Here is a 16,265-nt window from a genome sequence, read left to right as displayed (position 1 = left end):
TGGGCTTATGGAAGTAGCTTATGACCTTTCTAAACTTTTTTAACCTTATTTCAATGATCTTCATTGAAAAGCTTATCAAAATAAGCTAATTGTATACACTTTGATACTTAACCCAAATGTGGAGATTTTCCAGGTCTTATAAGAATTATTATAGCTATATTCCTAGCTGATGTGGGATTTTAACACCATCAAATGGGGTTCTTAATGATCTCTAGCCTTGTGTCAGCATCATTGACACAACACATCACACAAAGACAAAAACAACAAAGATGATAGGATCTCTTATCATCATGCATCTATTAATCATATCTTGTAAATTAAGGGAACTAGCTTTCAAAAGTTTTTAATGTTAAAAATTCTGTATAGAATGGTAAACTTTTCTTAAGACAAGAACAAATTGCAGGGTTGCAGAAATGTTTGAAAATTAAATAAAAAATAAAAACATAATACGAAAGCTAAGATTATGCAAACAAACCTCTTTGACACTCAAAGCTGCTCCACCTCTTGAATCACCATCAAGCTTTGTCAAGATGGCACATGTTATTCCAATCACGAGATTGAAAGTAGTCACCAACGTTGTACAAAGAAAAGAGTAGTGTCAGAATTTTGGAATGGTTTATAATAACTAATAAGCTACATAAGGCACAAAATTATACCAAAGCCAAAAGAAACAGATCAATAATATGATAATCATTAATTTATAATCATTTTACAATTATGAATGATTTCTTTTCATTGTATTATTTATAGAAAATATCTCTATGCATGTAAAAGAGTAAAATACACTTCTAAATACATGTGGCTTCTTGCCCTGTCATTGCATCCACAACTAGCAATACTTCTGAAATAAAAATGATTCAAGAATAAACAGAAAATGAAATAATTATTCATTATAATGTTTCTAATCCCATAAAGAATCACCTACAGCCTACCAGCAGTATCAACAATAACAACATCAATTTTCTTCTTTTTTGCCTCTTCTAAACCTTGTTTGGCAATTTCTGAAGGTTTAACATCAGTACCTGTTGTATAGACAGGCACATCCACCTAATACAAGCTACAACTAATAATAAATATGACTAGATGTAAGAATGAGAAGAGAAAAAGAGACAAGTCAAGTAGTGTTAATTAGTTGTTGGGGTCTCTAATGTCTGAATCACTTGGTTACAAAATATCCATATTTTAAGAGCCTGATATAGATCATTAAGTACACTGAAAATGCCTAGGAGGAGAAAATATAGCTAGATGCTAAAGCACTGCCTAACAACAAATGCATAACAACCCATAAAACACATCACTTCTTCTGTAATATACTCTTCATTCGTTTTGTAATAGTAACAATAGAAATCAGAGGGCTCCATACAAAAGTTTCAATTCAAAATTTAAAATGACATTGATGGTTATATTTAAAGGATGCATATTTCTCAAAAAAGTACAATGATCAACTTCAATGATGTAAAACTCCATACTTCCAGTACCTGTTTTCCCAAAATAGCAAGCTGGTCAATAGCAACAGGTTTGTAAACATCCCCAGCAACTAGCATGCAACTTTTTCCCTGAGATAAATTAATATGATTTGCTTCAAACTTTCAATAAGGTGCAAGAACTACAAACTACAACAAAGGAGTAGAGTAAGTGGGAAGAAGATGGAAATGCACCTGTTTCTTGAGATAATTTGCCAACTTTGCACAAACAGTTGTCTTCCTAACTCCCTGAAGTCCAGCCAATAAAATGATAGTGGGCCCAAATTTGGCAAAAACCAGTTCAGAAACCTCTCCACCATCAATTGTACAAGTTCATCATGTACAATCCCATAAAGGATTTTGGATTGTAATTGACAAGACAGACGGATAATCATGCATAGATCCTCACTTGCAAGGGAGTTCCTAACAACAAAATTCTACGTTTGCAGGGGAGAGCTGCCAATGCCTAATCTAAGAAGTTTAGTGAGAAACATGCTAGTAAAGGAGGGAGAGGAAAAAACTCCAACAAAATACAATACTCGATTTGTTATCGTTTGATAATTTTTCAGTCTGTGAGCCTCATCACATATGAGAAGGTCACATGAGTTAGTAAAGCTAAACCTTGACGAATGCATTCCAAATGTCTCATATGAAACAATGAGCACCTGCAAGGGAATATTAACATAGTACATATGTAGTTCACACTATTTAATCCGTAGAAGAATGGTTAGAAAATTCATTTCACCTGTAAATTGCTTTTGGGACTTGTAAAATTGTCAATCCCGGAGATGACATCTTCCCTTGTGCTTTCACATAAAGAAACAAGAGGAACTCTTTCTCCAACCCACGACAGTCACAACCTGAGGATCAAAACTTTCAAGATTGTCAACCAAACGCTTGAAGCAAAACCTAATCGTGTCGGGGTACTTATCGAAAACCCTCAAAACAATGGCAATTGCCTTCTTCCTAACGAAAACCCTAGCGATGGAGAGCAATTTGAAAAACAAACAAGGTCAGATCGCGAGCGAGGTCGAGAGTGGCGATCCGCCAGAGCAAATTAAGGGCGAGGCTTACCTCGAAGTCGTTGGAGGAGAGGTCCTTGCAGAGCTAGTTGGTGATGAGGAGGAGCACCGGAGTGTCATTGTGGAAGTGTTATGACGCGGTGTGGTAACTGATCCTCTTGTGCGCGTGGAGGGAGATAATGGTGTTCCAAACTATGGCGTTTCAGTGCGGCGGTGGGGTTTGGAGGAAGAGTTGGTGGCCGAAGGGGAGGGAGAGCCGGGTGTCGTAGAGCTGGAGGAAGGCGAAGGAGACGAAAGGGTTAGGGAGGAAGGAGGACTTGGCGGCATGGGTGTGGAGGGAGGAAGCTTCTAGATAGGGCGTACAAAAGAATGGAATTCTGAGCGTCAAAGTAATTACGAAGGTGTGCAAATTTCAAAGACAGTTTTCCAATAAAACCGTTTTTGAATATTTTGAATACTATATTTCTAGGACGATTTTTATATAACCGTTATCATATAACTTTTATTATTTACAAAATTGTCACCGTGTGACATTATAAGGCGGTTTTACGTAACCGTCTTAGAATGTGTGTCGTAAAAAATCATTTTTTAATAGTGGTTATATTAATATTACACAACTACTAATGTATATCTAACATTGCAACCTATAATTTTGTTTTAAAAAAAATCTTCATGTTGTTATTTTTAAATGTTATTAGTATTATTATTCTTTTTAATGTATAACAATATTACTATTAATTTATTAAATATTATTATTAATTAAATAATTTAACAATATGAATTGATGTTGTCTTTTGTATTTGTCTTCATAATTTTATTGTATGAATTTTTTTTATCAATATTCTAGAATCCCCTGGGAGACTTATTTACTATTTATATGTTATGTTAAAACTACTCATACAAAATATTAAGGAGTTTGTGGCGCCATTGATAATACTACTATGTTTGGTCGTTAGTGCAAGAGAGCATAACAAACCATGGATCAAGTTGCTGTCTTGCGTGATAACATTATTAGTCTATTAGATCGTTCACGGACATTCATTGGAATTTGTCCTTCACTCATACTTTCATTTAAATAAGTTTTTGGACTTTTTTTTAATTTTTTTTATTAGGTCCTAACAGAGACGTAGTAGAAAATAAATCCGAGTTTATAGATTCAATTAAAAAATATTTTTTATTTGTTAAGTATTAAATTAAACTTTAACAATTTATAATAATTCATACACATGGTTGATTAACTTAATCAATATTTAATTGTTTCATTTGTTGTGTTGTGGATAATTTATTTTCTAATTTTAATTTCGTACTTAAATCTATCCTAATTTTTGGCCATGTTACCTGTACACTGATTTATTTTCTAATTTTAATTTGGTACTTAAGAATTAAGATAAAAACTGGATCCTAAAATAGTTACTATTTGTTCGATTAAGGTGGAGAATGCGAGTGAATAAGTAAATATTTCAAGAATAAAGTTGTTCTTACAAGAGTCAAATCTTAACTAATGTAATTTAGTCATAAATACAATTGTCTCCTATTTTATTTAATATGTAATTTTAATCCTTTTATTTTAAATACAGATATTTGGTCTCTTATCTTTTTCAAAAAAAATTATAATTTTTTTAATCTTTTTTATTGACTATTTTTTACCTAATATATTCATTTAAAATATCATAAAAAATAGTTTAATTAATTAAAATGTAGAAAAAAATCATAAGAAACAAATTTAGGAAAAATTAAGGAGATGGGACAAAAAATTGTAGATATTCTATAAAATATGAATCAAATATCTTTATTTTAATCAAAATGAGGGATTCCACAAAATATCTATACAAATTGTACTTAAGTTTATAAATTTCTATTTTTTTAAAGTATAATGAAGTTGGGTGGTAAAAAATTTAAATTATAAAATTAAAAATATCATTTAAATATAAGAAAAAAATCACTAAAGAAATTCACATTAGAACGTAAAACATATTCTCCATTATTAATTGACTAATAATAGTAGTAATAATTAAAATTATTTAATAATATAGTAAAAATATAGTTAATAAAAAATTACAGAATAAAAAAAACTAATAATATAAAAGTGGTGAAAACTTAGTATAAGTTAGAAGAATAATTTTAAAATTTAAAAAGTGATTTAAGGATAAAATTATCTAATGAAATATGTAGGGGTAATTTCCACATTATTAATGGTTATATATTATAGATATAGTAAAAATAATAATGAGAGAGAGAACGTGGGCAAGTTAGTGGGAACGAGGCAATAACTGCCATGAATAACCGTAAAATCACTAAAGAAATTCACAATCGAACAACATAGTAGTAGTACTATATTAGTGTACGTGTGAGAAGAAATAGTTTAACGGGCACAACAAAAGGTGGTTAAGGTAGAAAATTAGAGAAAACATTGTGTTGTTATGTTGTGTTGATCTTGTCTTTTATTGCATGAGTGGAAAAATGCACGGGAAAAAGGAGCAAGAAGAATACATAAGGAAAGGACCATGGAAAGCAGAAGAAGATGAGATGCTACTGAACCATGTGAAGAAGTATGGTCCCAGAGATTGGAGCTCCATTCGATCCAAAGGTCTTCTTCAAAGGACTGGCAAGTCGTGTCGTCTTCGTTGGGTCAATAAGCTTCGACCAAACCTCAAGAAGTGAGTCAATGTTTTCTTCATTTTCTCCTCTAATTGTGAATGTGCATACATATAACCATGCATGTATGCTTGTTATTACTTACTTGCACTGGTGTTTGTTTGTTGAAAAGTTACAAAATTGAGGAGGTTGCTTCACATTGATCCTGGTCTTGGATTATATATCACTTTTTTTGATGGGGTTTGTATAGTTTGTCTTAGCCTTTTGGGGTTTAATTTGTCTCAAGTTCAAGTTTTTACTAGAAGTTGGTCCATGTTAGTGTGTCCAATTATCCATGAATGGTTTATGGTTGTTACTTGCATTTGTGTTTGACGATTTTACAATGATGGGGTGGCTTGAATGATTCTATTTTTTGGTTAATGGTGCTTTTCGTTCCTGAAAAGCCATTTTTTGCTTTAGTCAATGACTTTTAAAACCACAATTTTGTTGATGTATTTTATCAAAACTTTAGCTCTTAAAGCTAACACTGCAAGGGACGAAAATTTATGGTTTTAGGGTCTAATAATTAAGTTTTAGGGTTTCAAGAATACATGGTCGAAAAGCTATTATTTTAAGTCTATGAAGGAAATAATTTGATGCTTCTTTTTATCTGATTGTTGTCTTTTGGTGTCTCTCCCTGGCCTTGTCAAAGTGGTTGCAAGTTTTCACTTGAGGAAGAGAGGGTTGTAATAGAGTTGCAGGCACAATTAGGGAACAGGTGGGCTAAGATTGCATCCTATTTGCCAGGGAGAACAGACAATGATGTCAAAAATTTCTGGAGCAGTAGGCAAAAGAGGTTGGCTAGGATTCTGCAAACATCAGCAACTCCTAAATCGCAGAAAAATAAAACTAGAGTTCCTTCCCTTCATGATGTTCCAATTTTGCAGGTAATTGGATTTGAAAGGTTCCTTTATTCCGGACTTTTTATAGTTATACCATTTTGTTTCTTTCTTCTGAATTCGGTATTGTTCAATAGAAAAGTAAAACGAAATTGAAAATTTGAGGCACTAAACCAGTTTTGCTGAACAGAATAAGATTTTTATGCCTTCACTAAAATACAAATTTCCTTAAACAAGACATAGCTGAAAATTTGACAAGATTAAAGCAAGTTTTAAGAACTAGTTGTAAACAGTTTCTATTTATTAATGTTCCTCTATGGACGCTCCTCTTTTTGTATTTGTACTGTTCCTCTATGTTGCTATTTATTCTTAAGAATTCCATTCCCAGAGAATGTAGTAGTAGACTTGAAAATGAGTAACATGGTTTATGTGGCAATGTTCTTTTCACAACTGCAACTTATTTTGCATAGGCATAACATTAATTTTGTTGACTTGTATAGCCTCCTAAGTTCAGTTCACCATCAGAGGGAGAACCATCATCAAAGCCTCAGTCATGCTCACTGCCCTACATTGATAATTCTGAGGTTATCAAAATGGTGTCTTTGCCAGATCTCATAAAGTCTGAGTTGCCTAGTTCTGACACAATCCATGTTGAACAAGAGTTTACCCTTTTTGAGAACTACAAAAGCACTGAACAGATTGCATTTCCTCAGATTCCAGAACTCCAAAATGGCCTCACATTCTCAATGGAAAACCAAGATCTCTTGCCCACAATTGATGAGCCATGTTTCATTGAAGAATTGTGTCCTCTTGATGCATCTGAGTTTGGAATAGGTCCACAACACCCCATTGGGTTCCCTTTCTTTCAGCCACCAGGAAGTTGCAGATTAGGAACAGGGGATGCAATTGATAACTCCAAAATCAGTGACAGCTTCTTCGATGATTTCCCTGTGGACATGTTTGATCACATGGACCCACCTGCAAGCCCTTCAAACCTCTGACTTTTGTTATCATTGTCGTTTACTCCTTGTGTTGTTGTGTGTTGCAGTCTTGTAATTGTAGACCAAAAATTGTCATACTTAGAATTTTGCCATTCATTGATACTGATGTCATTTGTAGGATAACCAAAAACAGACATTTGCATTTGTCCATATTGCTGATCTTTCTGATGGCTAAATTGTCCTATCGTTGGACTTTTGAGTTGTTTCAAGTAATAGCTACTAGTCATATGATCTTTCAAAAATATGTTGCATCTTAATTAATTTATCATCGATTATTCAAGGTATCAACGCATTCTGCAATGATATATTCACTTAACGAGTTACATATATATTAGTAGAAGAGTATGCAGATAATATTTTACTAGATGTTAAAGCAGTCCAAATAATTATTTTCAACATCTTTCGTTCATTCAACTAGCATTTATATTGCAGCCAAATATCACACGATTATGTCTTATATATAGTATTAAACCAAAGTAAATTGTCTTATATTTTTTTATATATAAAATTTTGGTAAATAATTTGGAGAAATTCACTGAAGACGTGCCAACATTTATGGACATGTAAGTCAACAAGACTTGTCACATTTAGATCATGTTAGTTGCTGTTCTGTTAATAAAGTCCTCATTATTAGAGGTTAGTTTAGCTTTTATATATTCAGTTATATCTTATCAGATTTACCACGTCTTTAGATGTAAACGTTGTTGTTATCTTTTGAGTTTTAATTTCTGTTTTGTAAAGCTGGTATAGAACCACATTTTCATATTACTAAATGAGATCGCTTTTGAACTCCCATACTGAGATTTCTCGGTTTAAAATCTTTAAGCTTCCAACATTTGCGTATAGAAAATAATGCCATTTTCCCTATAGCAAAGAAACTGCTATTCAGCAGCACATTACGACTTAGGGTTGTAACCGATCCCAACACTAAAAGGTTCATATGTAACCAATCAAATAAAAACTTAATCAGTTCAATTGAAAAAAAAAAAAAAAACTTCAATCATTTGAAATCATTCAAAATTAAACAAATAAGCCGCCCCAATATTGGTGTGCTTTTCATAAAGATTACCATGATTGTGCAGTTTTGCGGAGACTAATTCTTACCATTCAATAAAAATAAATAAATAAGGAGGCTAATTCTTTCCATAGCAAATTGAACATAACATAATTTTAAGACTTGATAGAGATGGAAGAAAGTTGGAATTAGGTCGACAAACAGCTTTTAACAGAAAGGGTTATTCCTTTCAAATGCACGCACAAACACACAACTAATATCTTTACAAGCATTTTCTTCCTTTCTTTCCAACAGACTAGTTTTACATTTGCAACACAGCAATAAACAAAGTGTATGATTAACATACTAAATATAACATTATAACAATAACAAACCAAGCCTTTTCTCATAAGTAGAATTGCCTACACAGATCATTCTTCACCATTGAGTTCTATCATATACCAAAATTTCAGTAAATGCATAGAGTAATGTATCTTTTAACTTATTCTGAATTAAGCAGAAGAATAAAGCTATAGTACTATTTATTTTCCTCCTATGTTTACTATTTAATCAAGGAAAATCAAATATCCTATGATTGAAGAATAATGGTGTTTAAATTTTCCTACTCAATCAAGCATTCACAATAGAGGAGTCATTTGGACTTTGGAGGACTCAAATATGAAGTAGCCAGAGTAGAGTAGTAGTGAGAATCAGGCCTAAGACATGAAGATGGCCATTAATTTGGGATGAAATTTACGCCAGTTTGACCATTGTGATTAAGAACTTCAAATTCTCCTGCAGTAAATGACTGGTCTTTCTTGAAAATTGGGCGTCTAAGTTGGACGTATCCACAGTAATCAACTTCGTACACTGTAACATCCTTTTTGAATGAAGAAAGAGCCACCCCAACACCTTCCCCTACAAAAGGTGCAATGCAATTAGAATTCAGTTTGTAAAAATCACTTGCACACTTCAAAATAGAGGAGCATTGAGCACCTTCTTCATTCATTGATCAACAGGTTTAGGTTCAAGCACTTTCTTGCTTTATAGTAGTAAATTCCATTCTTGCTCATTAATATAACATGGGGAGTAACTACAGAAAGATTGCATTCACAAATAAAAAGGTGCCTTTCTAGATAGAATGATGGACAAGAAATTGAATATTATACCGTGTGTGACAAGCAGCAAGTTCTCAGTATGATATTTGTCTGCAAGGTCTTTAACTATTTGCTTATATCTAGGCCTTGTGTGCAAATTGGGATCTTCTTCCCACTTGGGCAACTAAAGTTTCTCAAGCAAAAAAGTTTCATCAGCACCAACAATGTTTGCATACTTATATACAATTGTCAAGTGTGCCAAAAATTCACAGTTGAAAATGAAGATAAAGTCCTCTATACCTCTTTATAGACCCGTTCCACATTCTTATCCACTGTCCCAGCCGGAAGCATGGCCTCACGCTCTGATACATCAAAGCCCCAATTTCCATCTTTAGGAGCCACCTCAAGTCTGATAGCGTCCCTGCTCATCATTTCACATAACCCATATTCAACAGAGACCTGCAGTTGTGGAAGTGAGGGATAGAATTTTATAAACTCAATAGCTGATGTATCTACTCAGGATTTGTAAGTAATGTAATATTTTATTAAAGAGAAATATGAAACACCATGTCATTCTTTCTCTCACAAAACTATACAATTCTACTTCTGCAGATGAAAATGAATCTCTATGATACAATGTGTGCAGTGTGTATGCATGCAGTCTTCACCACTAGGCCAAGGTTTAAATTTCGACATGTATCCCTCAAAGGTAAGCATCTCAAATGGACAAATCAAACATAATCGTGCAGCAATGTTACTGGAAAATCTATTTATACATAATTTTATTTTAATGTAAGACAAATTAATGCTTGACCTTGGTAGTTGGTACACTGCAAGAACCACCTCCGAAAATCAAAGGTTGTTCAGGACTTAATGTTATTCTGTTAAACATGTGAGAAAATAAGAACGTCCTATTGTTGATTTCTTTTGAATAACAAGTTACGATATAGTCAAAAAGAGAAAGACTCATTTTTCTTTTTTTGAATCCATTAACTAATCATAGTGAATTTTTCCGGGATCCCTTTCCAACAAGACCACATTATTCAAGAGCATGATCCAAATCATATCCAGATAGTACTATATTATACACAACATAAAAATGCCTAACTGCTTTTCCTCTTCTTTTTTTTAAGGTAAACATTCCATAAATTTCATTAGAATGTATGAGTTTAATTTTTATGTATAGTCAGTGTAAAAGTAAAATATTTTACTTTGAGAACCAATCAGAGATCATCATTAGCTTAGAGTAAAATAGTTATTGTAAAAGTCAAATAATTTTTCATAACTGTTCATATGATTAGATAACGAATAAACTATTAATTTTGCCCTTAAAGTATTACCTTCTCTTTTAAATAGTCTTTAAAAAATGAAATTTTATAAGTTCTTAAACCGTGCTACATAGTCCCTTAAGTATTGAAAAGAATCCTCCAAATCAGTCTCTCAACGTTGATAAAATATACCAATATAAGAACTAATTTGACGGATATTCGATACTTAGGGACTACTTATAGCATCTCCAATAGGTGTAATTTAAGCAAATTATTTTGAGTTCTTTACCTTATGTTAATTAGTTCCTACAATGTCACATCATAATTAACCAACTCATATATTTTACTCTTGGTATAATTTTAAGTAACTCTTAAATTATCCCCTTAAATAATCCTTAAATGACAAAATATATTATTTTTTTACTCATAAGCAACAAGTGCTTGTAAAAACAGCCATAGATTAATTTTAAGCAACTTAATATGATATGTAAATCATCTCCGGTGGTAAAAAAAGATTAAGCAATGTTGTTTAAAAATAAGCAATTTGTTAAGCAACTAGCAAGCTAAAATATATTTTTCATCTCTGTAAATATTGAAATGTTTCCAATAAATATCGAAATGTTCACATATGTTTTTCATCTCAATAGATATCGAAATGTTCGAATTTCGTTCCAGCAAAATTTTTGGTCTGTAGTCCGGATAAATTTTTTTATCTGTTTTCATTGAATTTAAGGACTACTTAGGAGATAGGGTAATACTTGAGGGGCCGAATTGATGGTTTATTCATTAGATAACACTAGAGTACAGTGCATACACTATTTACTCTAATAATAATCATTTTAAAATTCATAGTTAAAGTGATCTCTATTGAATTCAGATTCGTCGGTTGATTATTGACTTGTTTCGTGAAAGACATGATCTAATGATTGTGAAATTGATTCTTTTAAAATTCGACTTATTTTATTTTACAAAACAGAAACAACTCAAAAAAAAAAAATTGCCATCACTAAAAGTTTAAAAATCTAGTACCGCATTAGTTAGTGAGTAAAATAAACCCCGCATCAAAACAGAGTTTAGAAAATCAAATCTATAATCCCAATTAAACTCTGACATCCATATATTCTGCAAAAAAAAAAAAACAAAAGGAGGAAGGAAAACACGATTTTGACCTTGAGTTTGGAGGGATCGATTGGGACGTCATCGCCGACGATGACGTTGGGGTCGTCGCCGGCGGCGATGGCAGAGAGTGCAACGACGACTTCGGCGGCGGTTTGGATGCATCGGAGGAAGGGAGAGACGAAGACGCGGTGGAGAGTGAAAGGGAGGTTGTTGCGGAACTTGCGACCCGTGGCGAAGGCTCGGACCCGACCCTGTTGGATAAGGGGTGGGTCCCAGGGTCGGGTAGCGGTGGACACCCACATGGGTTCGAAGTTGTCGATGCGATCGCCGTGACGCATTACGACGACGTTCTGGTAGAATTCGGGTGTGGAAGTTCCCGCAACGCCACTTGAAGCCATTTTCGGGACGGAAGTGAGGAATGAGGAAGGAAGAAAAATGGAACAAGTTGCGAGGAAGAATGGTTCATGGTTACTTGTGTTTTTGGGGGTATTTATTTGGTTTGGTTCATATGTTTGATATTATATTGTAGAATAATTTAAAATTTTTATTTTTAAATTGATTTTATAATAAAATATTTAAACATAAATTATATCATTTTAAAATTAATTTTAACCAAAATTAATTCCTTTCAAAAATAATTTTTTTAATATTTATCCTAACACACTTTATTGATGATGAAATAATGTATGATTGATTTGTACTTAGAAATTATGTGGCACACGTTCTAATGTAAATCCAACTAATAAAAGGAAAAGCAAGGGTCCTATTTGATAAAATTAAAAATACTTTTACAGTGCAAAATCCAAACATGGTTTTAATGAATTTTGTGATGAGTTTTTAATAGTTTTATATTTTTTAAATTGAGTTTATAATAAATTATTTTTTATTTTTATTATTTTGTTTTAATCATTTCATTTTAATCCTTATCATATTTTGTTTATTTTGTATTAATTTATTTTAAAAAAATATTTGATAGAGACCGATACATACTTTAGGATTAAAAATAAAAATATCTATTATAATGGCTAAAATAAAATTATAAAGATAAAAAATATTTTTTTTTGTTTTATTAGCAACAGAAAAAAAAAATTAATAGTGCTAAAAAATATTCATTAATCTATGAGAAACAAAAACATATTTATTTAAAAAATAAATTACTTGAATATATAATTGATAAATCTTGGAGATTAGCTTTTCGAGAGGCTTATGCCGAGAATATCTGCGGAGTATATTCCGATCATTGCGTAATTTTAGAGCATCATCTCTAGTTGTGTTGATATAACCAACACAATTTTTATTACTTTAATTTTAAACGATTGAATTAATTTTTTTAATAGGTATTTTTTATTAACAAGTTGTTTAATTTATAAATATTATATTTTTCTCTCCTAAAGTTAAATAATTCATGAACAATATATAATTGTTAATATAATCGATTCTCTCTGATTATAAAAATTACATGTAGCACATTAAAATAATATTTTTTAATTAAACAACACATTAGACAAACCTCATTATACATACTCTTAATCAGATGCGGAAATAGTGTGGATGATTAAGCGAAACCGACCTTTTAGATATCAAGCTGTGTGAACAATGTAACATACTCTCATTCTAAGCAAAGTGTCCACACTCACTGAATGACCAAATAGGCAATGAGCAAACACATGCATTTGGATTCTTAAAGTAAATATTGATGTAGCAACACACAAGAACTAATTCACACACAAAACCAAGAGACTCTATTAAGCATTTGTCTGCAAAAGAAAATTAAAATCATTAAAAGAAAGAAAAGATTGACAATATTAAAAAGCAATTAAAATTAAGTAAAATTAAGAAGTTCCATGACATAACATCATTTTATGACCCACATGATTAAAACTTATTAAAACTTATGGCAAGAAGTTAACATTACATACCTCGACTGTGTTCACGAGTTCAAGCATTCCAACTTGGGCTTGAAGGAACTTAACATACTTCGTAGATGCATTAAGCATCTCAGCCATGTTCATCTTTGGTCCACCAGGAATTAACTTCCCAAGTTGTTGAGTCTTCTCAGTGATATTTCTTGTCCTTTCTCTCATTGCTATGATCTGGGGAGATACGATTCTCTCGCAACCTTTCTTCTCACATTGAAGATCCACACAAGTACTACCACATTGTGGAACCTCATAGAGTTGTTGTTGGAGTTCCTCTACTTGGAAGGAGAAGTAATTATGATAAGGCACAACAAACTTATCTAGGAAATTGGATGCTAGTGTTGGTGTAGTAAGCGCTCTTGCAATGAAGAGAACATGTGTTCTTGTTGTTGTTGTTGTTGTTTCTCGTAGTAGTATGGTAGATAATCAAATATAAAAAACATAAATGTATTGGTCTAAACACGTTAACAACCATAAACAACACATTCAGATCAAACAGCGGATGCAGAAAAAAAAATAATTTCAGAGGTACCTATCTCTAGCCATTGTTATCGACCTTCAGCCTTCACAATTTTAGCTTTCTAGACCCTCACTCACTCAAACTGGATGGTGTGTTTTATCTAAAGAGAGGAGTAGGCTTCGTGATCAAAACTGAGAGCACCAGAACCAATAATTCCAAATTTATTAATTAAAGAAAAACCAGAATCCGAAAAATTAAAGGAAAAACCCAATGGTGCAAGTTTTGATACAAAAATAAAATTCTTAGAAAAACTTGGAACATAAAATGTCTTTTCTCAATACAAAATAAAACCGCTGCTTAAAACTAAACTACATGTCCCAATGGCTTCCACATGTAAGCTTATCTTGCCTCCTAAATAGATGTACTGCTCGCTTACCATTGACCTCCTTAGGTTTTCCATACCTTACAAGGTATTAGAAACATGGATTGTAGAACCAGAATCAATCCATCATGTGTTATGATTAACACTAATCATATTAGATTCATAACAAATAAAAGTAAATGGAGTGCCTTTCTTGTCGAGTCAGGTCTTAAATTTTGAGCATTCTTTCTTCACGTGCCCTTTTTTCTTGCAAAAGAAATACTTTGACTCTTTCTTTATGACTAGCTGAGCATGAATCTTGCCTTTATTCTTGGCTTGATCCCTTTTCTTCTTTTCCTGAGCAGTCAAATATGCACTTTCACCATATTTCATTATTAACCTTTCCTCTTCTTAAACACACATAGTTAATAGCTCATTAATTGACCACTTATCCTTATGTGTGTTATAAGAGATTTTGAAAGGGGCATATTGCACAGGTAGAGTACATAAAATGTAGTGTACTAGGAAAGAATCTAACATGGTAACTTTCAAGGTTTTCAATTGAGCCACTATATCCTTCATGTGCATAATGTGATCATGCGTTCCTCTTATCCCATGGAGCTTTAAGGATTAGAATTTCATTATAAGGGTGCTAGCAAGGGCCTTATCAAATGTAACAAATTGATCATCAATGGCCTTCAAAAGATCCTTGACCTTTTCATGTTGATCGACAAAACTACGAATACTAGCAGATATATTGGTTTTTATGAACATCACAGAGAAGCAATTAGATCTGTCTCATTTTTCATAAAGATCAATAACATCAAGAGTGCTAGTTTCAGTAATATATACCTGATGGTTCATTTTTTCTAATGGCATAGTCAATATCCATCCAGCCTAGATGAAGGAGAATTTTTTCCCTCCAAACCTTATAATTGTCCCCTTTCAATTCAGGAATATCACACTTAATACTAGGAATGCTCGCAGATTGATGAACTGTAGAGTTCAAACATACATTCTCATTATTCATAATTTAAGACTAAATAAAATATTATGTTTTACCATGTAAAATATGCATTAGTTTATGAACCTAGTGACATAAAACTTGCTTGTGGGCTAAAGTCCTACTCAATTAGATTCAAATTTATGATGAAACTATCAAATAAAGTTCCTTTTTTTTCCTAATTTTTGTGGGTAAATTAAAAAATATAACCTGATATTTTATCTTAATTAGTCATACAAATATAATAAAATTCATGTGGGCAGATTATATTATATTACATATGATTCATCATAACTATTATTTTATATGTGATTTTAACACTTAATATATATAAACCTAATCAATTAAAGATGTTGTGACTATTCTTTAATCAATTAACATTAATTAATTCTTAATAAAGAGTTAAATATTTGCATAACATTTTTAATAATGCAAATAATTGAATAACATTACATAAATATTATTTAACATAATTTTGCATGTACAATAATCATAAAATCATACATACAAAATTCAAGAAATAAATAAATAATATATGCATATCATATTCAATAAAAGAAACCACGCAAGCTCTTTAATCATTAATTTTAACGTGCATAATTTTTTTTATAACTCAATATTGCATGCTTAAATAAATATAAAAAATTAAACATACAATTAAACTAAATAAATAAATAGTTTAAACATATAATTCATAACTAAATCAATTTAGTACATAAATAAATAAATTATGAGCAACATGATATTATTAATTATTAATTAAAGATGTTAAGGTATTTCACAAAAACCTTTAATTGTAATGCATGTATATGGCTGGCAACGTAGAAGTTCCTTTTTTTTTTTTTTTTTTTACAAACAAATAGTGAATTTTGAAAAACTGTGGGCCAGCCAAAACTCAATGGGCCTTCACGGAAAATTCCAAAATATTAGCCAACCATGGCCCGCATTGAAATCAACTGGTGTTTACAAATGTCAATGCAATAATAGCGTACAATAATAGTGTATCATTGTCTTCAACCTTGAGCTAGGTCGCTTTTGACCGATTGTGACCCATGGACCTGAATGGAAACCTAATGGTTTCAGCC

The 16,265-nt window shown here is 31.9% G+C and overlaps 2 protein-coding genes and 1 pseudogene across 2 annotated transcripts; 1 reads left to right on the top strand and 2 right to left on the bottom strand.

Annotated features, from left to right (window-relative positions):
* Positions 1 to 829: 829 nt before the first annotated feature.
* On the bottom strand, positions 830 to 1,858 carry LOC114420358 (annotated as a pseudogene).
* A 3,087-nt stretch (positions 1,859 to 4,945) lies between these two features.
* Positions 4,946 to 7,099, top strand: LOC114417836 (transcription factor DUO1). Its single transcript, XM_028382870.1, has 3 exons — positions 4,946 to 5,142; positions 5,772 to 6,006; positions 6,459 to 7,099. The coding sequence occupies exons 1-3, from the start codon at positions 4,946 to 4,948 to the stop codon at positions 6,957 to 6,959; spliced, it is 933 nt and encodes a 310-aa protein (XP_028238671.1). The 3' UTR covers positions 6,960 to 7,099.
* A 1,209-nt stretch (positions 7,100 to 8,308) lies between these two features.
* LOC114418743 lies at positions 8,309 to 11,913 on the bottom strand. Its single transcript, XM_028384232.1, has 4 exons — positions 11,488 to 11,913; positions 9,351 to 9,509; positions 9,123 to 9,234; positions 8,309 to 8,871 (listed from the first exon to the last, which is right to left on the bottom strand). Exons 1-4 carry the CDS (start codon positions 11,833 to 11,835, stop codon positions 8,690 to 8,692), a joined length of 801 nt encoding a protein of 266 aa, XP_028240033.1. The 5' UTR covers positions 11,836 to 11,913; the 3' UTR covers positions 8,309 to 8,689.
* Positions 11,914 to 16,265: the final 4,352 nt, after the last annotated feature.

Source organism: Glycine soja, chromosome 7 (assembly GCF_004193775.1).
Source record: "Glycine soja cultivar W05 chromosome 7, ASM419377v2, whole genome shotgun sequence".
NCBI classification, from domain to species: Eukaryota; Viridiplantae; Streptophyta; class Magnoliopsida; order Fabales; family Fabaceae; genus Glycine; species Glycine soja.
The sequence above is the reverse complement of the archived record's forward strand: the minus strand, read 5'-3'. Positions and strand labels throughout refer to the sequence as shown.

Coding starts and splice junctions, on each gene's coding strand:
- LOC114417836 (XM_028382870.1), top strand. CDS start 4,946: ATGCACGGGAAAAAGGAGCAAGAAGAATACATAAGGAAAGGACCATGG. Junction 5,143..5,771: donor CTTCGACCAAACCTCAAGAA/GTGAGTCAATGT, acceptor GCCTTGTCAAAG/TGGTTGCAAGTTTTCACTTG. Junction 6,007..6,458: donor ATGATGTTCCAATTTTGCAG/GTAATTGGATTT, acceptor TGACTTGTATAG/CCTCCTAAGTTCAGTTCACC.
- LOC114418743 (XM_028384232.1), bottom strand. CDS start 11,835: ATGGCTTCAAGTGGCGTTGCGGGAACTTCCACACCCGAATTCTACCAG. Junction 9,510..11,487: donor TCGATCCCTCCAAACTCAAG/GTCAAAATCGTG, acceptor CCACAACTGCAG/GTCTCTGTTGAATATGGGTT. Junction 9,235..9,350: donor TGGAACGGGTCTATAAAGAG/GTATAGAGGACT, acceptor GAGAAACTTTAG/TTGCCCAAGTGGGAAGAAGA.